The sequence below is a fragment of the Punica granatum genome, chromosome 2 (assembly GCF_007655135.1).
Source record: "Punica granatum isolate Tunisia-2019 chromosome 2, ASM765513v2, whole genome shotgun sequence".
Classification (NCBI taxonomy): domain Eukaryota; kingdom Viridiplantae; phylum Streptophyta; class Magnoliopsida; order Myrtales; family Lythraceae; genus Punica; species Punica granatum.
In genome coordinates this window covers 36,037,693-36,064,626 of record NC_045128.1, presented here as the reverse complement: position 1 = coordinate 36,064,626, position 26,934 = coordinate 36,037,693, and the positions used below count along the sequence as shown (strand labels likewise).

The window sequence follows — 26,934 nt, the reverse complement described above, 5'->3', positions numbered from 1 at the left end:
GCCTGTTCTTCAAACAGAAGGTCCAGAAGATCGTCACCTTCCTTGCACTTGATCAAATGTCACGGTTTTCAAGCGGGCCTCGACCATAGGAGCAACTGGCTCTCCTAGGTTGCTCAGCTGCTCGTCAAGAGAGCGGGCCAGCGACTTCAGCTTCTCGGTCATCGCTGCTCTCCAGACCTCCAGACACTGTCAAGGAGGGTAGTCATCGCTCTCAGCACTGCATCCTCGGAACCGAGATCACTTCTGGGCACATATGTCCTCGCCAAAACAATGGCGCTTTCACTCTCGGCCAAGTTGATCATCGGCGATCCGGGGGCCACAGTGTAAGTACGCCTCTTGAGAAATATGTCGAACTGTGTAGCTCCCTGCAGCATGTTCAATCTCAATATTCTCTTCCGAAATGTACAATAATGAAGCGACATATTCAAGGCCTCGAACGCAATCACACCAAGAGAGGAGGGTTGATATATGCTGGAGAAATTAACCTGCGAGTTTTATATCACTGAGAGAGGCTTTTGTATTTAAACATTAGGTAGGAATAGATTTTCTTCATTAATAAGTCATATTTTCATATGAAACTCAAAAGTCGTACCCAAGATACGGTTATCCGATTATATAGAAGAAAGACCAAATTAAACAGGGCAAATCTATCTACAAGGACGATAGATTAAAATGATTTAGATATCTTTCTCAGGATACATATCAGATTAGGCATTCTATGGGATATATACCTCCCGATATACTAAATTTGCAATCAGACTTTATTTTATCGACTCAAGTAGCATATGTCCTCGGCTACTCATTCTATAGTTAGTACGCGCAGCAGTTTTGATAAATCGGGTAACTTTAGTGCTCTGCACCCGGAAATCCATAACACTTCCAGATCACTCAACTCGTCGAGTCCCAGAACCTCTCTAATGTTCTCGCAATCTCCCATGCTGAGAGACCTCAACAACTGAAGCTTTGACAGATCCGGTAGCTTTTCAATCGCTCTACATCCACTTATGTCCAATACATTGAGTGATTCCAATTCCTCGAGTCCCTCTAGCCGCAGTAACTTCTCGCACGCTTCCATTCTCAGCTCCCTTAACATTTGCAGCTTCGACAGAGTTGGCAGCACTTCGATTGCTTTGCAGCCACTGATGTCCAAGATCTGCAGTGACTTCAATTCTTGAAGGCCACCTAGACGGCGCAACTTGTCGCATCCTTCCATCCTCAGGACCCTTAGTCTTTGCAACCTTGATAGATTCGGCAGCTTTTCAATTGCTTTGCATCCATTCATGTTCAATAGTTCAAGTAATCCTAGTTCCCCGAGCCCATTAAGTCCTCGCAAATTGTCGCACCCTTCCAATATCAGATTCTTTAGCCTCTGTAACCTCGACAGATCAGGTATGCTCTCAATTGCTTTACACCTGCAAATGTTCAATTCCACCAACAACTCCAGGTCAGATAATTCAGGTAACCGCCCTAGGGATGTCCAGTTGGAGAAGTTTATGATTCGCAGCTTGTACGAATTGTTTAATGCCTGGGATCTCAAATAGCTTCCTATTGCCCGAAGCAAATGGTGGGTACAAGTTCTTTAACTTGGATAATTCTGGGAAGTCATGGATGCACAAAACTTGGAGTGAGACTAGATCCCCAAGGCCATCAATCTCCGTGACCATGGCGCAACAATCTATACGTAATTCCAATAAATTCTTCAAGTTTGAAAGACTTGGCAGCTTCTGCAGGGATGAACAGAGGCGAATTTTCAGCAGACACAGGCTCGAGGGAAGTACCGGAAGGCATTTAAGCTCTGTACAATGAGAAATATCAATTTCTTTCAGTCGAGAAAAGTCAACGATTTCTTCGGGTAAGCTGATGATGCTTACTGACTTCAAAACCAATTTCTCCAACTTAAACAATTTGGCCAGGCATTCTCCACTAAGCTTAAAATCCCCGCAGAGATACAATTCCTTTAAATTAATCAAGGCCGAGAGATCCGGGAAAGCCAGCCTTGTAGAACCTTCAACTTTTAGACTAATTAGGCTGGAGGGAAGCTCCGGGAGAGTCTGAAGACGTCCTTTCCGGTAATGAGTGCGGCGACGAGAAAGACTGCTAATACCTTCAGGAAGAATCTTAACCCGTCCGAAGCCTAACCGAGCACACCGTGAAATTCTCGCAACCATCTCAACTTCAGTGGGAATTTCTCCCTCCTGTGATGAGCAGCAACTGGTATCTAGCAATTCAAGCTTCTCTAAAGTTCCAAGACTTCGGGGTAAACTTGTTATTCCAGAATTCCCCAAGCGTAGCTCAACTAAGGAGTTTAACTGCCCGATGGAGTCCGGGAGTTCCTTTAGTCCACAACAGCCCTCCAGTGACAGCCGTTTCAGTTTCATGAGTGACCCAACAGACTCTGGGATTCGGTTAAGATTTTTACACTGGTTTGCGGATAGAAATTCAAGCTTCTTCATACCTGTTGAAATAGGTATCTCTTGTATAAATGTTCCGTCAATGATAAGCTCAGTTAATGCCTCCAAGGAACCCAACTGCTTTGGCAACTTCCTTAGGCTCTGACATTTCCTCATATCTAAGATGTTAAGAGCTTTGAGAAGCCCTATTGATGGATCGACTGAAACCAAATTCAAACAGAAATAGAGCATCAGTCTCTCCAGGTTTGGGAATGCCGAAAAATCAGGAATCCTTCTTAATTCTGGGCAATAGGAGAGCTTAAGGACTTTCAGCTTCACCATCTGAAGAACAGAAGAAACAACCAAGATGTGTTAAAAGCATACTTAGTTGCTATAAGATAAAACCGATAGGATTTAAATTGAGTGAGACCTTGAGTGAGCTCCAGCCGTTCCAATCCTCATCAATCCAGCTGCACGACAAATCAAGCACAACTAAATTGTTTCGATGTAGATAGGCGGGCAAAGACACATTACACCAGCTCCATCTCAACAATCTGAGCTCTGGCAGAAGATGCTGAAAGTTTCCATCAAGTCCAACACCGACTAGCTGAAGACACCTTAGCTTTGACAGCTTTTTGAAATGTTCGCTCCTGAGACAATCTCCCTTCACGATGAAACGAGATTCCTCCTGAAAAATTGCCATAGCTTCGACTTTTGAGGTACCCTGCTCCAAAATTAATTGTTTGATAAGATCATTTCAACAAACATTATATAAAATGAACCGATATTTATCCAATATTCATGGAAGCACTCCTACCTGTTGGTCTGCTAATACTTTAATTGCTTCTTTACTACGCCATAGCCTACTCCGTAGCTCCGGTTCTTTGTAGTTTTCTTGGTCCACAATATGTCTCCCGAGGTCAATGAGTTGATCGTGCATCCATATCTTGTTGCCATCCAAAATTTTGATTAGAGACTTTAGCTGAAGGATTTCGATTCCGACTGCAGGGAAGAACTTACAATCATCCCACGTGGGTATCACATCTCTGACATCTGTTCCAGTGAAAAAACATGCAATATCTAAAAATATTTCCTTTTGCTTATGATCTAAAGAGTCATAACTGATTTTCAACTTCTCTTTGACCTTCATATTCGGTTCCATGCGCAGTTGTTCTATTGTGCTCTCCCATATGTCCCTGCGTCCACGATGGACAAACAGAGATGAACCTATGACCTCGAGGGCTAGAGGAAGCTTTCCAGCAATCTCAACGATATCCAAGGACAAATCAACAAAATCAGTCGTTGGCAAGGCATCTCCAAATGCATGCTTAGAGAATAGCTCCAGAGCTTGATGTTCGTCCAATAGCTCGACCTGGTACGTATTACCTACTTGAAATTGATCCAGCACTATCTTTTCTCTAGTTGTGACGATGATCCTACTTTGTGGACAGAACCAACGAAGGTCTCCTGCAAGAGCCTTAAGTTGGCTGACATTGTCAACATCGTCAAGAAGGATGAGGGCCTTCTTACCACGAAGCCTACTCTGAAGTACAGCGATTCCTTCACTGATATTAGCAAATTCTTCGTGCTCGCGCCTTAAAATGTCTGAGGCTAGTTTTCTCTGCAAGGACGAAAGGCCCTTGGATTGGGATGTTTCTCGAATGTCATTGAGGAAGCAACAAGATTCATACTGATCCACAAGCTTGTTGTAGACGACTTTGGCAAGAGTCGTTTTTCCGATGCCACCCATGCCCCAGATACCAACCATGCAAACATCTTCTACACCAACGTCTAACAATTTCACGACTTCCTCTATGCGGTCATCAATTCCAACTAAGACCTCGTTCACGTCCAAGCAAGCTTTTTTCAATTCTCTGAGAACCCTTCCAATCAGAAACTTGATGAATTCTCCCTGGTTACTGCAGAAGCATATAGCGTAAGCAATTTGCGGTCATTTGATACAGATGAAGAAATTTTTCAGAGCAAATATAGATCAACACGGAAGAAAACTCTAGGCCAGAGCATAAGATTTTCTTTTTTTTTGGTTTTGGGGGGGGTGGGGTTTGGGTTGTGAATTACCGAAGCCCAGGCCGGCATAAGAATTTATTATGCAGGGGAATGAGTAGAGAGATACGTCTTTTCATAAGCAAGAATGTAAGCCTAGCAGGGTGCCCGCTTACCCGTTTGCTACTTTCACGAGTTCCAAACCCTTCAGTTTGACGATTCCTTTGAGAGCATCCCTCCACCCCTGCACTGTCTCAGGGTCATACTGCTCCTCGTACAAAGAGAACGCATCAGCGAAGCATCCTGTTTGGTGCTGTACCTCCTCAGGCGTGACGTCCAAGAACACCGGCATGATCAGGTGCTTATTAGCTTCCACCGTCATGCACTTCATCATTTCCGCCACCTCCTTGAGGCACCACTTGCTCCAAGCATACCCTTTGGAGAAGATGGGCATGCAGATCTTGGACTGTACAATCACTTCCATGAGCCTACGGTCAATCTCTTCCCCAACATGGAGCTCCTCACTGTCCCTAAAGACGCGGACCCCTGCATCTTTCAGGCTGTGGTAGAGGTAGTCGGAGAATGTCTTGCGATTGTCTGCTCCTCTGAAGTTCAGGAATCCATCAAACTCATGTGCCTGCTCAGCGCCGGCCAAGGAAAAGGATGAAGACAAAGTGTTGGTGTAACTTCCATCAGTATCCTGCTGTGCCATCGAATGATGAATGTAAGGTGACCATATTTCGTACAGGAGAAAATTCAGGATCACAACTTTATACTGAAGTACTAGCTAGCTACCTGATGGTACGATTCCCTCGAACAAGGATTATCATTTGCTCGTCTCTTCTTCATGGAGGAACGTTCTGCCATTGAATCAAAGGCAGGACCACGCTTTCCGGGAGCCATAATCGAAGTTCACAGCAGAGAATGATGCTATAATAGAGAATATAGCATTTTGTAAGTTGATCAGTTTCCTCCTTTAAAAAGAAACGCAGGTCGACCTTCTTTCGAGCGACAGGCATGGAACAGGCGGTTGATGTGCCAAATTTTTTAAACAAATCTAATGAATTTATTCAGACGCAGATTGTGAATAAATCATCATAATACAAGAAAGAAATTTTGTACATGCGCAACTATGCAGATTGTGAAGAGATCAGAGTACAATTAATTAAATTGTGGACATTCGCATGCCGTGTCCGTATTTCGAGCCCATTGACATGGAAGAAACAAGCCTATGGACATGTGCCTATGGACATGTCATGGAAAAAAGAAATCAATTAATTTCGACAAGGACAGGATCAAGGGGTCCCTCTAGTTCCTTAATCAAATTGTTGACTTTGTGGACCTATAGAATGTACGCTTGGAAAATTGACAACTGAACAATATTGGGGTAGCATTCTTTGTTTGGAAGGATTGAGAAAGAGCGGAACAAACATTATAAACCAATCAAGGAAAATTTGTAGCTTTTTGATAGTCAACTTCTGTATAGGGCAAGTCACCTACCTAACGTGCAAAATGACTGCTATATAATGCTCCACGTCCCAAAAAAAGTCTTATATGTAATTGATATACCACGTGACACTATATCACAAGACACCAGAAATTTATTTATTTTAAACATGTCATAAATTTGTAACCACTTGTATTGATGTGTTTAGCACCAATTGGTTTATGACACATGCCACGTGGTATACCCATTATTTACAAAACTTTCTCAAATAATCAATATCAACAAGTTCAAATGGCTTCTGGCAAGAGCATCATCGGCCTGCTGCTCTTCTTGAGCATCGGCACGAGCTCAGCGGCTTGCCACCTGCTTGATGCAACTCCACCACCGGCTCCGACATTACCCACCTTGCCCAGGGGCGCACTGCCTCCCAGCTCCATCCCCGTACTGCCAAAGATGCAGGGGTTACCGCCAATGCCCTCAATCCCAACAACGCTGCCTCAGCCCATGCTACCGACACTGCCCACGATCGACCAGCCGGGTCTTCTTAAGCCCACACTGCCATCGCTTCCAAGCTTTCCCACTATCCTTGCTGCTGTTCCTAAGGTCACATTGCCTCCACTCCCAAGCAAGCCCTCCATTCCCATACTGTTGGGATTTATACCTTAGAGCGGATGGTTCAGAGACAAAAATGGAACCGAATTCAAATTCGGATGAAATGAATTTCAAAGACGATCAAAGAAGGTGATGTTGATCAAATAAGCAAATATAGGTGGGTTTACATGAGATTGGGATATCATAATTTAACAACTTGAGTTTTTAAATTGGATATAGGCCTGAGCCCGTATTAGTCCAATTAAAATTTTAACATGATATTAGAGCCATGGTTACACGCATTCATGCGCGCTCGCACCACGCGGCAAAGAGAAGAGCCCGGCTTGAGGTAAGGTGTTATGAGCATGTGGCATGTGTAGAAGAGTGAGAAAGACCACGCGGTGTCACGTGAGATGACGAATTAATATTTATTAACTAGATATAATCTATTTTTGTCCAAGGAATGCTCCTTGAATCAAAGAGGGTGCACGAATCAAAAGAATGTATTAAAAATGGGAATTCAATGTGAAAAGTACGCATTAATGAGGAGGAGAAATTTGAAAAGTCAATCGTTAAGGAGTTGATGAACGACTCAAAATGCTTATGTGTCAAGCTCTGATCGACATGAGTCTAAATTAATTTATATAATTATATAGATATAGATGTCGTTGACATTCATATGGTATATGATCCATCATAGATATTTCTTGATTGTTATGGGAAAAAAGGAAAATCCTTAATTAACTGCTAATTCTAGCATGAACAAGACAGAGGTGCTGTAGAGATGTAGTTCAGAAGTTCATCCCATTGAAAAATTCGAGGCTGCTTAACAATACATATTTATAGATACATATATATGCTTGATTAGTCATCTATCAAGGAAAGATTAATAACTAACTTAATCGTAATTCTCTAATATATATTATCACTTCATGTGGCATCTGGAAGCGGCAGATTGGGCAGACGTGATTCCTCCGTAGCCACTCAATAATACAATGTCGATGGTACGCATGCGAGCATGGCATGCAGACGACTTCCGATGACCCACCGCTCACGTACTCCTCCGTGCAGATCGAGCACCTGTCATCAGTTTCAAACTGGTCTGCTGACACAGCCTCCAGTGCCTCCAGGGATGAGAGGGTAGCCGGCTCAGACAACGTCCTGTACGGATCAGCCTTTGCGAGAGCGGTTAATTTCTCAAACAGATGATCCAGAGGACCGTCACCTTCCCTGCACTTGACCACCGACAGGATTTTTGCACGGACCTCGACCACCAGAGAGACTGGCTTTCCGAGATGGCTTAACTGCCCGTTAAGAGAGCGGGCCAGCGATGTCAGCTCCTCAGTCATCTCTGCTCTCCAGGCCTCCGGGACACAGTTTAGAAAGGGAGTCATCGCACTCAACATTGCATCCTCAGAACCGAGTTCACTTCTGGGCACACGCATGCTCTTTACAGGAAGGGTGCCGCTTTCACCCATCATCTTCGAAAACTGGATTACCGGCGGTCCTAGGTTTACCATGACAATCTCCCACTTGAATAATATGTCGAACCGGACTACATCTTTAGATGTAGCTCGCTGCAGCATGTTTGATCTCATTCTCTTGGAGATCGAAAAATAATGGAGCGACATATTCAAGGCCTCGAACACAATCACTCCAAGAGGGGCCGGGGACAGAGTTGATGCAAGCTGCAGAAGATAATAATGCCTTGTATAAGTGAGGAGACTTGGCTTTTGTATTAAGCAAATCTAATCTAGGATTGGATTTTCTTCTTGTAGGGATAAGTGGTAATTTAATTCAAAACTCGAAACCGAGATAGAGATCCGAATACTAGATTTTGTGCACTCCTACAGAATAAGGTTTCACCTCATCTATATCCACTAGGATGGTAGATTTTATATGGGATCGATGGATATATATATATATATATATATATATATATCTGAATCAGATTATATGTTGGCTCTCTCTTTATCCAAATCTATCTGATACCTTTCATTAATGTATTAGGCCTACCTTAACCCCCACCCCACCACCCAAAAAAAAAAAATCTACCCGATACCACTCAATTGCAGGCGGTGTACGGTCCAAAAACGTCCATATGGCTACCCTTACTCGTTGTTAAATATTCTTAATTTAACACTAATTTGCTGAGTTCCGTTTAAGATGGAAGCAGAATATAATGGAATGGACTGTTGATTCTGTTTTCATAAGGAGAATTTTATTGCTCGCTTTATATGTTAAGTTTTTCGGCAAGAGTGAAATCAATTATTTGCGTGCTTGATATTTCGAATTATGGGTTCTCACACTCTATGAGATTTTGAATTTCCCATGATCGAGGCACGGAATAGGTATACAATTTTAGATTTTTGTTGTTACCGAGAAAAAATAGAAAGAGAATACGTAAGATAATTGAGTACATTATCCTATTAGTTTAGATTTTTTAGTTAAATATTGCTTGATGAAAATATTATATATGATATCAAAGTGGGCCTTCATGTCTATAACAACTCAGACTGCACTAGATTTATAATCTAAATGCCGAAAAAAATACGCATATATTGAACGTGGAAGTGCAGTGGGCATAAAGATATAGTGCAAGCAGAGGTTCCTTCATCAAATTATTCACTTTCTGAACCTGAATATATGCATATGAAAGTGGAACTGCAGTGGGTATGGCTTGATGGCCCTAAAAAAATATGGATTATTGAATGAAATTTTTTTTATTATTATTATTGTTATTGTTGTTGTTGTTATTACTACTCATCATCATTATCATCATTATTTACTAAAGAGGCCCATCACCTAATACAATGAAATAAAAATTCTAAATAGCCAATAACAATAATATATTTTAAAAAAATTGTTATTCGTTTTTAGTTAAAAATTTTAGAATTTTTAGATTTAGAATTTTCATAATATATTTAAAAATCAGAAAATTTTAAATTAATATTTTTGTCCTATTTTAGAATATTTTTGTTAGAATATTAATTTGGTACATCTTTGAAAAGTTTTAGTTTTCAATATATTGATTTTAAATGCTAATTAGATTTATCACCACATTATAAAAATAAAGTCAGAAACACTGCCACCATAAAACATGAAAATAAATTCGTTACTATAACTTCTTTTTTTTACTTTTCAAAATTGATAAAAAAATGTATCAATTTACTTATTAATTAATTTTTGTTATTTAATATTGCATGTCGTAGAACATGCTAAGAGAGGTAACACTCGACAACAATACATGGAATATAGATGTACTTGTGATCAAGTTATTGGGTACATGAACCCATAAATGTGTGATATTTCATGCTGAAGAGGTAAAAATTCATGACGAAGAGGTAGAAATTCACGTAACTTATTCTTTTTCTTAATGAATGAAGTAAATAAAATTCCAGAGTTATTCAATCAAATTTTCTTGAATTTTTTATTTTTTATAAATAAACTCTAGAATTTTTATTTTTAAATTTTTAATAGTATTTAATATTACAAAAGGCTATCACCCAGAGTCGTTCTGGCATTCTGCTTCCATATTTAATTACATTCATAAGACAAACAGCGATGTACAACCTTGGTACAATGGCAATCAATAGCTTTCAGATACTGTGAGATTTATCCGAGTGCGTTAATATAGGATTGTCTTTTACCAATGTCAATTGGCTCAAGTAGTTCGGCGATTATACTCTTTCAATAAGTTCTCTCATTTGAGTATTGTAAACGGAGAATATTCACACTAGGAGAATTTTTTCTCTTAATTGGCTGATCCGACTCAAACTAAATGTGCGTTTCATTGGACTTCTAGATTACGATGCATGCCGAAAAAATATGTGATTGCCCTTTTAAAAAGTTGTAGGAGAGAGTTTGGTTGCTCCTGCATATATATGAACTCTCCATTCTAAAGAGCAAATCCTAGCTAGATATAATGTTCGATCCGTTACATTAATGAATCCAAAAGCAACTTTCAATTTAGCGTGTTGATAGATGGGCAATTGTTTCTCGGATTTTGACTTGCTGTGTTATATAAGGGGTCCAAGTCGACCTTCGCACCCACTACTGGAATCACGACTATGTTTTGTTTCAGAGACTGTCCATGAGCCTAAAACAGTAGCGAGGAAGGTTGAACCCCAATCAACGAGCGTAAGCGAGGATGCTAGAGCTAAAAAAGTAAAGATGAGCCCTCGCATCATGTTATAAAGTAGAATTCGAATTTTATTGACTTTTAACTCTACTCTATTTTAACTTTGAATATATATAAATTAATTGGGTTGTTCAATTATGAGAAAAAAATGTAAAAATGTAATGAATAATTGAGATAATATAGTATTAAAAATTGAATTGAACGGTTAAAAAAATTGAAGAAAAATGGAAAAATAATAATTGCGTTGTTGAATTGAAAATAAGTGAAATTAAGTGGAATAAAGTTAAAAATAAGTTGTAAAACCAAACAAAGGGTAGAGTTTCCTAATATTCAATCGCAGTAGAAAGACCAAAACGCAATACACGAAGGAAAAGAGACTAAGCAAGAGAATTTTTCCTTTTTTTTTCAAGTTAGATCTTCACGAGGTGTCCATGAAGCTAATTATTGCGGTCTTGACCACGAGGCATGCAGTACGAGACATTGTTTTAAAATGTTATTGTGTAAGGTATACGTAATCATGTGGTGTGATGCTGTTGACAAATCACGTTACTGATGTGATGAATTTCACGTACAGTATTAGATTTCGATCTGGAAGCATGCTGACGCCAATATAACAAGTTAAGGATACCTTTTATTTCACCGAAAAGAGTATATATGTCACCTACCGAAAACAAAAACAAAAAAGTATATATGTCCATCTCATCTAGCCAGACAACAAGAGTATTACCAACTTTGTTTGTTTAGCAAGGAGCTTCCAATTAAATAGGCCGATCAATATAATTAATACATTTCTTTATCAGAATATGTATGGCCAATAAATCTTTTGGGAACTGCTTCGAACTCAACAGTTAGATAACCAACATCAACGCTGCATGATGAGAACTCTGAGGAGAGGTGAACTAACAATTAGAAATTCGGACCAATATCAGAAGTTTCTTCCAACATTTTCCCAACAAAAAATTGCTCGATTATTCAACATCCAATGGAACAAACAACATTTGACAATTGGACTTTGATTTTGACCCACATGTCTTCGTCCATTTAATTTCATCCCTCTCTATATTCCTTATAAATAGAGGGCCATTCTCTCATTCATCTCATCACAAACACACACAAAAGATATTAAGGATCACATCCAATTTCCTAGTAGATCTCTTAATTTTTCAGCAATGGCATCTTATCGGTTCATCGCCAGTGCCATAGCAATAGTTCTAGCCCTAAGCATCAACGGGAGCTTAGCAGCACGTCACTTGCTCGACACGACTCCGCCACCAGCCCCTGCCCTGCCTACCATTCCCAACCTGCCGACAGCTACCCTGCCGCCGCTTCCCTCAATGCCAACCCTGCCTAAGCCGACTGCACAGCCACCTCTCCCAAACACTGCCCCCACACTGCCTACTGCCACCCAACCGTCTCTTCCGAAGCCCGGATCTCTACCCCCACTCCCTAGCCTCCCCACGACCATGCCCAACCTCCCGAAGGCTACCGTTCCGCCACCACTCCCCAGCCTGCAGCAGCCCACTATCCCTAAGGCTGCATTGCCGCCACTCCCCAGCCTGCCTAACACCATGCCAGCTGTACCGAAGGCCACTCTTCCGCCTCTCCCGACCATGCCCTCAATCCCGACCACCATGCCGTCAATCCCATTCCTCGCTCCGCCGCCAGCAACCCCCAGTCCTTGAGGATATCTCTATTTTCTGTTTGGCACATATGTATTCTACATATATTGTTTCGTGATTTCTTACAGTTAATTGTTTTTGTATGTCACACCACTACATATATGTATATCATTTGATATTTCTTCACATCGTCTTCATGATTTCATCAGCTACTTTGTGTACTTCCATTCCCAATTCAAACAATGCGAGAGACGTTCCTTTTCGATGTAATAATCGGAGAGAGAGAGAGAGTTTGGCTTAAATGTGGGTTGGTCATACTACGTAAAAAATGATATGCCAATGATAATTGACTCTGAAATTTTGGCCAGTGATAATAATATATATGATCTATAACTACTATAAGCTAAGCTCCTAGAAAATTGAATAAGTGCCTGCAAAAGAGCCTACAAATTAGAAGCGTGAGCAGAATCACTAGTAGTTCCTACCAATGTATTTTCTTCGCATTGATGGCCTGTTTGAATCAGTCTGGAGAGATTAGGCTAGATAGAAGTTTAGTAAATACCTGACAAATTACAGTAAAAAAAAAAAGGAAAACTACACTTTTGATCGTTTACCTTTGCTTACTTTTCTATTTTCATCATTTTTCTATTTTCGTCATGTACCTTGCGTTGCTTTTCTGTTTTCATCCTGCTGTCAACTTTTTTTTTAAGTACGCTGAGTTGAACCCTCGTAAACAATCCACATCGTAAAAGGGAGCCACGTGGTTTAATTCTTTCCCATTTAACCAAACTGGTGACCCCTTTATTAGTTTTGTTCAAAATTCTCTCATTAAAATGAAAATATGCATCCTCCTCCCATTAGCTTAAATAATTTGTTAGAGAAAAAATAAATAAAACCTAAAGAATGAAAACAATCAATTGAACACAGGAGAAGACAATGAACATTAAACAATAGCGAGCACATCACAGAGGACCTCCTTCTTTTCTCCCATATAGAGATGCCAAACCAATTTGCTAAATTCAGAAAAGATCTAAGCAAAATTAATCCAAACAAACAGAATTCCCAACTTATCAAAAAAGTAGATTAATAATTTCTTTTTACCACTAATCAAAATTTTATTTTATTCAACCAGGATCAGTTATATCAAGAATGTATATCGATAAAAAAAAAATTCACTAAGCCATTATCGGGAACAATCATATGAATAAGAAGAGGTCTAATTGTGGAAAATCGCAGCTAAACAAAAATCACTCGACATGAGCAAATCTTGACTACAAATTTCAGAAATTAGGGTGGAGACTGCTAAAAATTGCGGCCAATCACAAAGTGCCACTTGTACCTTTGTTATAAATTAATAAAGAGCTAAATTATTATTACTAGAAAAATTAATTATTATGGTAATAATTCAATAAAATATTTCCCTAAAAATGACGGGGTAATATTTTGTACAAAATATGTCAAGATTTATGTATACATGTGAATCAAATAAGTCAAAAGGCCATGTATGGTAATCTTGGGCAACAAGAAGAATATTGCCTACAAATTTTGGAAATGTCTTCATACAAGCAATATTCGCGATCTAAATTAAGTAATAGATTTTGGATCGACCAATAGGACGCAAGCACGAGGATTGAAGGCTCCCTCCTCCACACCTATAAATAGGAGCCCACATTCTTCATTCCAGGACCTTTTGGAGAGCGGAAGTTGTGGAGAGACTAGAGGAGAAGAATAGCTGCTCTGCAAATCAACGGAGTGCATGAAGATCAAATCCCCTAAGGTCTCAACATCGCTTTGCATTAAAAGAAGAATGCGATGAACATGAAGAGCAGCGGATTAAGTCTCAAAGACCTCGGCAAGCTTCATAATCGATCGGATCAAGCAGACAAGCCCCGGTGATTTTTAAAGGTGTTTGTGTTGAAAGGAAAGTTGAAGCCATTAAACAGAGATTAATCGCAAAGTTACGAGATCAAGTCTTGCGGACTCTCTTAATGGCGTTTAGTCTAAGCAAAGATCCCTTCAACACAACATAGGTCATCGAAAGGATCTCGGAGACCTGCCAAAGCACGAAAGCCAGGATCTTTCAGAAAATGGATTCCTATTCGAAGAGTGCATAACCGCATGGATAAGCTCACACTAACCCGTCAATTTTGAATCCAATTCGGGATTTTCCTTGGGAGGTATCGGGAAGGAATTAGAATGGAATATTATCGATTCATACAGATAGAGAAGAAAAGGTTCTCTATTGATTCAAAGGTTGTACCTATGTGATAGGGAATCAGAGGATTCTTCCTCGTATTTATAGGAATTAAATTAGAGATTGTAAACCATTAATTCAAATTGAAAATTTGTCACGTAAATTTCTTGTCTTCTTTTGACTCGAAATTTGTTGTGTACATGGGGTTTCAATCCATAAACGTCAAAAAGTTTAAAATTTCGAAGTAAGGTCCCTTTCTTCGAGTGAACAACATCAGCAACCTCAATCAAGTGTCATTTCAACTTGGAAAGGAGAATAGTAATCAGGAAGAGGTGGGAAACCCGCTCGAATTTGGAGCTAGAAGAAGAATCCCCCATTGTTGTAGAGTCATTGGTCAATAACACTTGATTCCCCTGAGCTCAGCCTCATTGTGGATTGAAGGATTACAATTCCCCTGTGATGAGCCGTGTGGAGTTCTAATCAAAGGGAGTTGAGAAGAATGTGTTGGGAAATCAAGCAAGAATGAGGTCCATAGAAGATTTTTTTTTTTGAATTAATAAATAAAATCAATATTTTTTCTTAAAAGAATTGCAATTAAACCCAACGAAGAGGAAGATGTAGATGTGCACATGGATTGTCTACGGGGATCCAAGTCAGTATATTTAACGGAAAAGTTAACGGTAAGATGATAGAAAAGTAACATAAGATAAATGATGAAAATAGAAAAAGAATTTAAAAAGTATGAAAATAGAAAAATAAATAAATGTAAAGGACCAAAAGTGTAGTTTTTCCTATAAAAAAGGTAACAGAGATAGCACACTTATTATTATTATTATTATTATTATTATCATTATCATTGTTGTTGTTGTTGTTATTTTTTGTGAACGAGATAGCACACTTATTTATTTATCTAGAGTGCTGTAAATATGTCCCAAGAATATGCATCTAGTCATAGTCCATGATAAAATGAGACCCACACCTCGTTAATTAATTATCTCAACTTAAAACATGATCATAGGTGTGCGCACCCGAATTTCGTCTCGTCGGGGCACGCAATGCGCGCGCCTAAATGCAACGCGGCTTGGGAGTGTCCACCTTCCCGGGGACGCGCGGCGGACGCACGTGAGAAGGAGTCGCCACTTGCCATTTTACGACCCAAGAGTCGAGGGCCGGCAAGTTTCCCGGGTCTAGGGGTACGGGGTACACCTAATATGCTAAGGCAATGGTCTTGTACGGAACCGGAAATTCCGAATTCGGGGGTTCTATTACGTGTGGGCCTATATCCCACACGCCCTTTCGGTACTCTAGCTTGCTAGGCTTGCCCTTTTATTTATTTACCACATGATTAAGTTCCGCTCATCTTACGCGTTTTGACACCGTAAATTCGAAGGAACACTCCGACCGTCCACTTTCCGACCGTGATTATTACATGACTAAATATGCATCGTAAAACCCTTACATTGTTCTCTCAAATATAAATTACAATGACTGAATCCCGGTTGGTTCGTGTTCGGCCGTTATTTCACTCATGCTCACCGTATGGTTTGGAAAAGACCGAAATCGAAAATAATGCAACGCGGGCTCATGGAGCCGGTGGTCGGGTCCGACCGGACCGACGGATAACAGAAGAATCGTTTGATTCTTGAGACAGCCGTGGGACAGGTCGAGCTCCCGGGTCATGTCCTGACCACGACTCATTCATCCTATCCGAGTTGCCTTTCCACTTAGACATCACTAAGATTGGGACGTTGAGTCGAGGCAAGACCCGATGCCGCACTCGGGTTGCGCGCTCTCAATGTGCATGGGCGTTGGACCCCGTGATATCGTTTCCTATGAGTTCAGGCTTGAACCGCGATGAATACAACAAATAACAGAAAAGTACATGTTGCAAAGAGCACGTATTATCATGTTGCATACACATAATTACATAAACAAAATTATTTAAACGAGGCATGTGGTGGGGAATCCAAGTAGGAAAAGCGATTGGATATCTTTGGAAAATGTCCAGAGGACTGAATTGAACGATTTTAAAAGATGGGGGACCGATTTGGAAATTCCGAAAGTTTGGGGACTGATTTGCAAATTCTAATAGTTTGGGGACTAATTTGTAAATTCCAACAGATGGGGGACTGATTTGTAAATTTCAAAAGATGGGGGACTGATTTATAAATTCCGAAAGATTGGGGACTGATTTGCAAATCATAAATGATGGGGACTGATTTGTAAAAAAAACTACTGAAAATGCCCTAGGACTTATTTGAAATGAAATTGAAAATCAGGACTGATCTGAAAGATAAAAAAAGGCCCGAGGACTAAACTGAAATAACTCGGAAAGTTTCTTGGAATGCTAGAACAATTCTGGAAAATTCAAGGACTGATTGAAAAATGATAAAGTGACCGGGGCTTGATTGAAAATGATTTTGAAATTCGGGGCAGATCTTAAAAAATAAAATACGTCCTATGGACTGAAATGTGACGAAACAGAAAGTTCGTAAAATCGAGTTCGGGAAAAATCCGATCACCCACGCGACTCAAGAACATACACTGCACATCATATCCATCAAGCAAACAATAATATTCAGGAAATGAGCCCTAATCATGCCACTAAGTTGAGAATTTACCTAGTTCGGAAAGTTGAGGGGTGATTCTGTAAATAAAAAAAATAAAAAAAAGTCAAAGATATGCTGGGTGAGTTTGACCGGGCCGGTCTGAACAGTATCGGGCCGGTCTGAGCTGGATTGGGCCGAACTCCGATGGAATGGACTGGGCCGAATGGAAGATTGGGCTTCGGAAGGATGGATGGGCCGAAGTTGGCGGACTGGGCCGGACCTGCAACAGAGAAATAATGGGCTAGTCCCGAGATGCGGGATAGGGCCTTCAAGAGTCGGGCTGGACCGTTGCCGAGTCGGGTTTGGGCTGTTTTGGCTTGCACAGACCCGAATGGTAGCAACAGACCCGACTGGAAGGGTGGACAGGCCCGACTGGCACAAGTCGGGTCGGACGTCGCCACGGAGGCTCCCGATGGAATTTTGAGGCAACGTCGGCGGCATTGGACTCCTAACTGACTGAGGAGCACAGTGATAGGTGGCTCGTAGCGAGATTCAACCCGAGCTGACCTGTGCGTCCCTTCAAAGTTCGGATCAGAAAAGACGACCAGAGGAACAGGCCCGACTGGCACAAGTCGGGTCGGACGTCGTCACGGAGGCTCCCGATGGAATTTTGAGGCAAGGTCGGCGGCATTGGAATCCTAACTGACTGAGGAGCACAGTGATAGGTGGCTCGTAGCGAGATTCAACCCGAGCTGACCTGTGCGTCCCTTCAAAGTTCGGATCATAAAAGACGACCAGAGGAACAGGCCCGACTGGCACAAGTCGGGTCGGACGTCGCCACGGAGGCTCCCGATGGAATTTTGAGGCAAGGTCGGCGGCATTGGAATCCTAACTGACTGAGGATCGTGCCTGCAGTGGTTTCATGAAGATTAGACATGTCTATTTGCCTGAGAGATGCAAAGAAAACCGGTAAAAACTGGAAAAATCTGTAAAAGGAGAAAAGAGAGAAATGGCGGTGGTGCGCGGTTGAGCGGCTCTCGGCACGTGACCACCTCGTCACGGGGGAGAGTGAGGGTCATGAGGAACCCTTAGGAAATGATGGCACGACTTGCCATAGTCGTGAGGTGGTGGAAATGTCGAGGAAGCCCGGGAAAACCGTGAATATGTCCTCTGGACAGGGCGATTTTGGCAAGCTGGAAGCTTCAAATCACAAGACTAACATCGGAAATGGACTCAGGAGGTCGAATGCATGTGGGATATGAAGTTTGGTCAAGTTTGGATCGGGTTGGGTGGCGGTCGCCGGAAAACGGTGGAGTTTTCCGTTCTGGACAGTGTTGATTAGGCCATTTAGAAGCCTCAAATCGCAAAACTAACACCGGAAATGGACTCAGGAGGTCGAATGCATGTGGGAAATGAAGTTTGGTCAAGTTTGGATCGGGTTGGGTGGCGGTCGCCGGAAAACGGTGAAGTTTTTTCGGCGGTTGCGTTTTCTTTTTTTTTCTCTTTCCCCCCAAGATCCCGAGAATGAGCTGCCCCAAAACAAGGAGGATTCTCCTCCCTTTAATTGCCAATTTTGCCGGGATTTCCGCAGATTTCGGGGAGGAAATCGCGGAGATCCCGAATTTCCGGATCCGGTCGGCGGCTGCCCGGCCGGCCGGAACAGTAAATGTTTTTTTTTTTTTTAGAAAAGGTAATAAATTGGGAAATGATAATTTTGCCCCCCCTTGGAGCCGGTGGACCGAAATTAGGTGCTGACAATAGGTTTTTGCGAATTTGATAAATGCAGTCTTCCTCAAATTTATAAATTGTAAAAGGACTATTAGGTTGTTCTTTTTTCTTTTTTGGCCAGTATCATTTTGTACTTTAATTTGAACAAACAGTCTTCGTTTTCCTTTCGTAGAGTCTTCCTCGTTGTAGAGTATCCATTACAGAAAAGATTCTCGGTATATTCATTCCGTATGAGTGGCGTACGAAGCAAGTTCAGTGGGGTTGGTTTGCTCCACGGTTAGCATGTATTTACTAACATCAGCACACTACAACACAAATGAACTATTGAAACATCATTATGTGTCTCTGTAGACCATTTATTTGCCTCTAAAACTTTCAGAGACAGATAAATTAATTGACAATATTTCTACTGTTTCTATAGACATTTGGAGACAAATTCGAAACAAATTTTTATTTGTTTCTAACTAGTGCAATTAGAAACAAACTCTTTAGCTCTAAAAATAAGTAAAAGCATCATATGAAATTGCCTCTATATACTTTGCAGAAGCAAATGTAGTTGCCTCAAGATGCTTTTTAGTCCTAAATATAAAGTTCTATAAAAAAGTAAATATTTTTATGGAACCAAGTGGGAGCTATCAAATCAGGCAAACCAACTCAATTCAACATCCCAATTAATTTTGCAACAGAGAGATTCGAACCCTCAACCTCCACTTTAATATAACATCACCTTATCTGATGCGCCAATACTCCATACTTGTCGAAATTTGTAACTTTTGTTATTTATTTTACCTTAATGATAATATTTATATTCTAAATAAATTATTAGTTTTTTATATTTATACTTTTTTTAATTAACCTACAAAATAACAATATTAATTCCAATCAAATATTTTGTGAGGATTTACCTGTTTAAAGAAAAACTTCAAATAGATTGTCGTTTGTAATTATGCTGGAAATTTTTTGATATAATTTTTGTAAACAATGTGTTGGTCGAGCGGAAAGGCTAGAAATTCTTGTACTCATCGAATTTAAGTAGAGAATAAGAAGAGAGGTATGGTGGTGAGAAAAAAAAAGAATCAAGAAGATCATGTCAAAGCATGACAAGAGAAAATACTTACATTGAAGAGAAGATCGAATGAAGAATATATATATATATGAGAAATGGTTGTTAGCAGAAAAAGATGAAAGAGTGAAAAATTGAAAAAAAAAAAACAACGAATTACACGCTTATTTATTTTTAACTGGTGAAATTTTTTCATCGAAAAAGAATAGTTTAAAACTCAATTTAGCAACTCTATATTAGTCTCTACACATTGATACTTTAAGAGCATATAAATTAATCTCTCTTGCTCATACATTAACCATAATCTTTTTAAGTCAACATATTTTTTTATAATTAATTGTATAAGAGACAAATAATATATCATATAGAGTCACAATTTTATTTGTTTCTAAAAGTAAAGATTTAAGAACATATATATTAGTCTCTATAAGTTAAGAGCGTATAAATTAGTCTCTATTGCTCGTACATTAACCATACTCTTTTTAAGTAAATAATTTTTTATAATTAATTGAATTAGAGACAAATAATATATCATACAGAGACACAATTTTATTTGTTTTTGAAAGTAAAAATTTAGAGATAAATAACATCACATATTGAGACATATATCCTATTTGTTTTTAAAAGTGAAGATTTAGAAATAAAACAGTTAAATGTCTCTAATTTTTGTTTCTATAGATCATTTGTATTATAGTGCCATCTTATATGTCAACGCGGAATATTGTTGGAGGAATTTTATGGTGCAATCATTATATGATGCAGTAACATTTGTAACCTTTTGATGATTAATTATTTATTCTATGCTTGGATGTGATATGTTTGTTTTCTTTTTTCTATTCCTTAGGCCCCTTGTGTATTTTCCATCCGGTCCCTTTTCGTTTATTTCTCCTAGAGATCTGTTGGTGCCTTGTAATTTGTTGCAAGACCTCCTTTATTAATGTAACTTCCTATGAGCTATCAAAAAAATAAAAAAAAAACAATATTATAGTGCAAACAGTGATGAAAATATGCGCGTTGCGGGGGCGATTCCTAAAAAATTTAAGGAATCTTGAAATATCAAACTTATTCCTATTGTTAATTAATGTCAATTTTGATCTTAATATATATATATATAGATTGAAGGATTTCCAATGACTAAAAGAAATTATTAAAACAATCAGTATCGAAAAAATTAGTTTGAAAAAGAAATTAGTTTAAAAAAATTCATTCTACAAATCAAAATTTAACCAAATATATTGAACTCAATATTTATGGAGAAAAGATTTTCATTAAATTATGATATAAGAATAAAAAAGAAATATTCAAGGTATATAAATCAAGTCTTACCATTACTGAAGCGACGTACATAATGAAATCGAAATACAGATCCTATCAAATTCATTCAACAAATCAAAGTCCAAACAGAAAAAAGAAAAATTCGGAGAACATTATTAAAACAATTAGAACATTGAAGCAATTAGTTTAAAATTTGCACTAAAAATTTCATTTGACGAATTGAAACTCAACCAAGAAAAAGAAAATTTTGGAGAAGAAAGGAAAAAAGAAGTTTAGAATTCTATATAGAATATTGTTCTCTTTTAACCGACACTTGGCTAGGCAGATGACTATATATACACAGTTGTTGAATTTTCAGAAAACAACAATTATATATTTAATATATTCAATCTATTATACTTAATCTATATATACTAACCATTATAATCTATATATATTTAATATAAGCGGCATCTATATATCTATATGTTTTGGTGTGGTAACTATATCTTTTATGTTATATATATATATATATATACATATATATATATATACGTGGCAATACAAATTATTGTAATGCCCTTATTGATCTATATTATGTTATATATAATCTAAATATCGGGAGATGTATAAATAATCTATATATTCTATGACATATTTTGTTCCCTTGTATATATTTCGTTGTGCCTTATATCATATTTTATTCTCTTATATATGTTTCATTTTGCCTTATATATTTACTACATAATTAATTAATAAAATTTCCTTAATAGGAATATAAAAATTTTCTTAGTATAAATAATAATGTGGCAATGCGAGGGAGTTCTATTTTATTTTTTTAATGATGTGACGGCTTGAGAATTCGACTCTAAATTTCGATTTATTTTTTGATGATGTGGCGGTCTGAAAATTCGGTTTGAAACTTTGTTTTCATATATATGGATATATATATTTATATATATAGATTCTATATCAGAAGGCAAATTTTAAGATGAATCAATAGCTTTATTTATTGGCGAGTCTGTTGCGAGGTTTACACTTTGTTGACTATTAAAGCAGTGAATGCTTCTCTTAAACTCAAATTTGATCGATGTTGACGAAAAGATTAGGGTAAAATACTAAAAAAAATCACGAACTTTTAAATTTATTTTAAATATATCCTAATTATTCTTGTGCAACCTAAGAAATCACAAACTTTCACTTGTTAAAAAAAATAAGTTCTTCCCCTTTGTTTTACATCTATCATATATATTCCTTTTTTTTTTCTAATTTTTGTTTGATTTGCTGCTATAGCACGCTACATCAACTAAAATACTGAAGATTTAATCAATAACAAATTTGAATTTAGTAAAACAATTTTAAAAAAAAATGAAAAACACAGCCCAAACCCTCGGCATTGTTGTGGTGAGCCATTTGCAGGGGGTGGTGGTCTTGCCGGCGGTCACCACCCCATGGCTGAGGTTGCTGGTCACCTTATTGAACGTGCCGGTCACATCACAAGGTGTTCGTGGAGCTAATCGTCATGGTCCTAGCCATGAGGTAGTAGGAGAAATTTCTTTGAAGTATATGTAATCAATCAATAAGTGTTGATTTAAGTGATTTGGCGTCTAAATAGGTAATAAAATCCATGACTGCTCTTGCTTGCCGTATGGGACTTGCTGATATTGCTCCTGGCTGAACTGGCATGGTTTGTTGGCTGTTTGGTAGTAGTTTGCCGTATGGTTTGTTGTTATTATTATTATTATTATATTTTTTTTTATAAGTGCAGTCCGATTGCTATCTTTCTGCCTATGGTTAGGCTGTACTTGGATTAGCGGCTTCCTGATGTAATTTTTCTTTTTCTATATATTAATGAAAAAGTTCTGTCACTTATTTGAAAAAAAATCATGGTATAGATTTATTTTTTCAGGTGTCAATTGACTCAAATCTGAATTAATCAGGATTTATTAAATTTTCATATACTAGGTGATGCACACCGAAAAGAAAATACAAGTAGTTAAGTGTGATACTGTTGACAAATTACATCGCCAGTGTGATGAATTTTATCTGCAATACAAGGATTCGAAACTGATTAGAAATATCTCGTGATCAAGTAACGCCAACGCTCAAGCGAGGATTAATCTTAACCTTGGGAATACCTCGTATTTAAAAAAAAACAAAAACAAAAACAAAACAAGAACAGAAAAACGTCCATCTCGTCTAGCAAGACAACCAGAGATTTGTGGAACAATTAGTTTTACCAACTTTGTTGGTCCAGCTAGGAACTTTCCATTAAATAGGCTGATTAATAATCGATATATTTTCTTTTTCAGAATATATGGCCAATATATCTTTTTAGAACTGCCTCGAACTCACCAGTTAGATAACCCACAACACCAACATTGCATGAGAACTCTTTGAAGAGGTGAACTCCGAAGACAATTTTCTTCCGACATTTTCCCAACAAGAAATTGCTTGATTATTCAACGCCCAATGCAACAAACAACATTTGGCAATCGAACTTAATTTGATTTGACCCACATGTCTTCTTCTTCTTCCTCATAATTTCATCCCCCGCAATCAATATAAATAGAGGGCCATTGTTTCATTCATCTCATCACAAACACACATACACATAACATATTAAGGATCACATCCAATTTCCTTGGAGATCCCTCAATTTTTCAGCAATGGCATCTTATCGGTTCATAGCCAGTGCCCTAGCATTAGTTCTTGCCCTGAGCATCAATGGGGGCTTAGCAGCTCGTCACCTGCTCGACACGACACCGCCACCAGCTCCGGCCCTGCCTACCATTCCCAACCTGCCGACAGCTACCCTGCCACCGCTTCCCTCAATGCCAAACCTGCCTAAGCCGGCTGCACTGCCGCCTCTCCCCGTCACTGCCCCAACGCTGCCTACTGCCACCCAACCGTCTCTTCCTAAGCCCGGTTCTCTACCCCCGCTCCCTAGCCTACCTACGACCATGCCCAACCTCCCGAAGGCTACCATGCCACCACCACTCCCCAGCCTGCAGCAGCCCACCATCCCTAAGGCCGCATTGCCGCCACTCCCCAACATGCCTAACACCATGCCAGTCGTACCAAAGGCCACTCTGCCGCCTCTCCCAAGCATGCCATCGATCCCGGCCACCATGCCATCGATCCCATTCCTGTCTCCCCCACCGGCAACCTCGAGTCCTTGAACTGTGTCTCACATGCTACATATATTGTTTGTGATTTTCTTTTCCCCCATTTGTTATATTTTTATGTATGCCACACCACTGTATTTGTATATCTACTGATATTTTTTCACTTGTTTTAATGATTCCATCAGCTACTATAAATACGTCAATTTCGTTTCATTCTCCATTCGAACAGTACGAGAGACGTTCTTTTTCGATGTAAGATTGGAAAGAGAGTTTGGCTTAAATTATGTCAGTTGATCATATCCTACATAATGATGATCAACCAACTACCTGATTCGATTTTCTACACACAAAATATGCCAATAATATTTGACCCTGGAATTCTGGCGTGATATTAATATGATCTTTAATTAATCAAAGAGCCTGAGCATGACATCGGATTCATATGTAAAGCTGCAAAGAAATTGAATAGGTACCCGTGAACAAGCCTACAAATAAGATGCTTGAGCAGAATTTCTAGTAGTTTCCATCAATGTACTTGCAGGGCTTTGATGGCTGTAACTTGACGAAAGATTAGGCTAGCTAGAAGTTTAGCATACCTAATTACCCATTACAGTAATAACAAACGAAGAAAGGAAGAAAAGAACTGAGAGAACTCCAATCAAGATGCATTTAGCAATAGTTCGTGCATGATGAGATGAGAAGATCAATGCGATGCGACGCCACGATTAATCTCTCCAAAGGTTAAGCTCAACAACCCCCTCATTAGTTAATAACTGCAAGTTCAATTTGATGTAAACACACAGACACAGTGAAACATGATTTATCACAGTTGTTTGCAAAATTTGATAAAATTCAATCTTCCTCAAAATTTCTTGAACAATAGTAAGAGTCCGTTTCACTTCTGAATACTAAGATACAAATCGAAAAAATGATTCATTAGGTTGTACTTTGAACAGTCTTCCTTTCCTTAGTACAGTCCTCCTCGTTATAGAGTATCTGTTGCACTTGTCCCCTCCTTGATGTGAACGTACTATTGCTACATATATTGCAATATGTCGTAGTACGTACTTCCTGGACTTTCTTCACTTCTGCGTCTCAGCACCCAATTTTGATCCATCGACTCCAGAGGGGCAAACTCGTCATTTTTATCACCCGTGAGGAAAGTATTTTCAATTAATTACTCGAGTATTCACGACTTTTCGGAAATAGCACATTTTCCTAATTTAATACCAATTTTATGATTTTTTAAAAATAATACGATTTGGGACGTTTTTGAATTTCGCATATATCGACGTCAATTTTCAAAATCCGGGACAAAATTCGAGATTGAAAACAATTTTATCGCATAATATCGATCAACGAATTTTTTTGAGCACAATAACGGTCTCGAATTATTTTTTCCGAAGTTCGATCAAAAAGACGAAATTTTTAATTCATATGCGCGTCGAAAAAAAAAAACCCGGAGCTCGATTTGTTTTTATTCGGATCCTCTCTCTCTCTCTCTGGCTCTCTCGGCTTGTCCACAAGAACGAAGACGGCAGATCGATATTTTTTGGGGACGGAACATACACTCTCCCTCAGCTCACGAACGAAGAAAAGAAATCCCGGAGCTCGCTCAAAAAAAAAAAACTCTCAGCTCACACACTCTCGAAAACCTGGAGCTTGAACTCGAATCGGGTCCCCTCAGCTCACGACTCTCCCGGAGCTCGCGGTTTTCTCCCAAAAAAAAAAACGCAGCTCGAACTCTCGAGAAAACCGGAGCTCGTTCCCACCTCACAGCCGCGTCTCTCAGCTCGAATCCTCCCTTAGCTCGTTTATTCGCCGATTCTCTAAAAAAAGAAAAACGCTCAGCTCGCCGATTCGGTCCGAAAGAAAAAGAAATCTCTCAGTTGCCCATTCTCTCCGAAGAAAACTTCAGCTCAAGTTCTCGCGCCTGGAGCTCGTTCGAAAAAAAGTACGGAGACGACTCCCTCGGCTCGGCCCACACCTCGCGTTCCCTCAACTCCCAGCCCAGCCCGTAGCTCCTCCCACCGCTCGACTCCCCGGCTCACTCGCTCCCCGACACACACAGACGCAGCTCACTTCCGCCCCAGCCGCGCTCAGCGACCTCCCGGGGTCGGGTGCAACCGCATCGCCACCCGAACCGCGTCCCTTCTCTTCGGTTCCCCTTTCGGCGCTAACCGGGTCGGTTAATTTTTTTCCGGATCGCGCGGGTAACGCGGAACAGACACAAGCCGGCTCAGCCCGTGTCCAGCAGTCCAGTGGCCCAGCCCAGGCGGCGTCCAGCGGCCCAGCCCAGTCGGCGTCCATCGGCCCAACACAGTCCAAATTCCTGCGACCCATTCGGCCCAGTTGGAATACCAGCGGCCCAGTCAAGCTCAGCAGGCCCAATTCGGCCCGTCACGGCCTGGCCCAACTCGTCCAGCAGTTCTATTTTTATTTTATTTTTTTATTTACAGAATCACCCCTCAACTTCCCAAACTAGGTAAATTCCCGACTTAGTGGCATGTTTAGGGCTCCGTTTCTGAATATTAATGTTTGCTTGATGGATATGACGTGAAATGAGTGTTCTTGGGTTGCGTGGGTGATCGGATTTGTCCCGAACTTGATTTTACGAACTTTATGTTTTATCGCGTTTCAGTCCAGGGGACGCATTTTTATTTTTTCAGATCTGCCCCAAATTTTAAAATTCTTTTCAGTCAAATCCCAGTCATTTTTGTCATTTCCCCTTCAGTCCTTGAATTTTTCAGAATTGTTCAAGCATCCCAGGAACTTTTCCAGTTGTTTCAGTTTAGTCCCGAGACTATTTTCTACCCTTTTCAGATC

The 26,934-nt window shown here is 39.6% G+C and overlaps 5 protein-coding genes across 5 annotated transcripts; 2 read left to right on the top strand and 3 right to left on the bottom strand.

The window, feature by feature from the left end:
• Positions 1-158: 158 nt before the first annotated feature.
• LOC116193928 (TMV resistance protein N-like) lies at positions 159-4,296 on the bottom strand. Its single transcript, XM_031522669.1, has 5 exons — positions 3,208-4,296; positions 2,821-3,114; positions 1,573-2,732; positions 878-1,412; positions 159-365 (listed from the first exon to the last, which is right to left on the bottom strand). The coding sequence occupies exons 1-5, from the start codon at positions 4,156-4,158 to the stop codon at positions 159-161; spliced, it is 3,147 nt and encodes a 1,048-aa protein (XP_031378529.1). The 5' UTR covers positions 4,159-4,296.
• Positions 4,297-4,566: 270 nt separating this feature from the next.
• LOC116193927 (TMV resistance protein N-like) lies at positions 4,567-5,297 on the bottom strand. Its single transcript, XM_031522668.1, has 2 exons — positions 5,190-5,297; positions 4,567-5,097 (listed from the first exon to the last, which is right to left on the bottom strand). Exons 1-2 carry the CDS (start codon positions 5,295-5,297, stop codon positions 4,567-4,569), a joined length of 639 nt encoding a protein of 212 aa, XP_031378528.1.
• Positions 5,298-7,256: 1,959 nt separating this feature from the next.
• On the bottom strand, positions 7,257-8,107 carry LOC116198010 (RING-H2 finger protein ATL22-like). The gene has a single exon (XM_031528311.1). It carries the CDS (start codon positions 8,061-8,063, stop codon positions 7,326-7,328), a length of 738 nt encoding a protein of 245 aa, XP_031384171.1. The 5' UTR covers positions 8,064-8,107; the 3' UTR covers positions 7,257-7,325.
• Positions 8,108-11,742: 3,635 nt separating this feature from the next.
• Positions 11,743-12,255, top strand: LOC116193926 (vegetative cell wall protein gp1-like). Its single transcript, XM_031522666.1, has one exon. The coding sequence runs from the start codon at positions 11,743-11,745 to the stop codon at positions 12,253-12,255; it is 513 nt and encodes a 170-aa protein (XP_031378526.1).
• An 11,394-nt stretch (positions 12,256-23,649) lies between these two features.
• LOC116193925 (protein PELPK1-like) lies at positions 23,650-24,162 on the top strand. The gene has a single exon (XM_031522665.1). It carries the CDS (start codon positions 23,650-23,652, stop codon positions 24,160-24,162), a length of 513 nt encoding a protein of 170 aa, XP_031378525.1.
• The last annotated feature ends 2,772 nt before the right edge of the window (positions 24,163-26,934 follow it).

Coding starts and splice junctions, on each gene's coding strand:
- LOC116193928 (XM_031522669.1), bottom strand. CDS start 4,158: ATGGTTGGTATCTGGGGCATGGGTGGCATCGGAAAAACGACTCTTGCC. Junction 3,115..3,207: donor AAGTATTAGCAGACCAACAG/GTAGGAGTGCTT, acceptor ATTTTGGAGCAG/GGTACCTCAAAAGTCGAAGC. Junction 1,413..1,572: donor TTATCCAAGTTAAAGAACTT/GTACCCACCATT, acceptor GAACATTTGCAG/GTGTAAAGCAATTGAGAGCA.
- LOC116193925 (XM_031522665.1), top strand. CDS start 23,650: ATGGCATCTTATCGGTTCATAGCCAGTGCCCTAGCATTAGTTCTTGCC.
- LOC116193927 (XM_031522668.1), bottom strand. CDS start 5,297: ATGGCTCCCGGAAAGCGTGGTCCTGCCTTTGATTCAATGGCAGAACGT. Junction 5,098..5,189: donor CGAGGGAATCGTACCATCAG/GTAGCTAGCTAG, acceptor TCGATGGCACAG/CAGGATACTGATGGAAGTTA.
- LOC116193926 (XM_031522666.1), top strand. CDS start 11,743: ATGGCATCTTATCGGTTCATCGCCAGTGCCATAGCAATAGTTCTAGCC.
- LOC116198010 (XM_031528311.1), bottom strand. CDS start 8,063: ATGTCGCTCCATTATTTTTCGATCTCCAAGAGAATGAGATCAAACATG.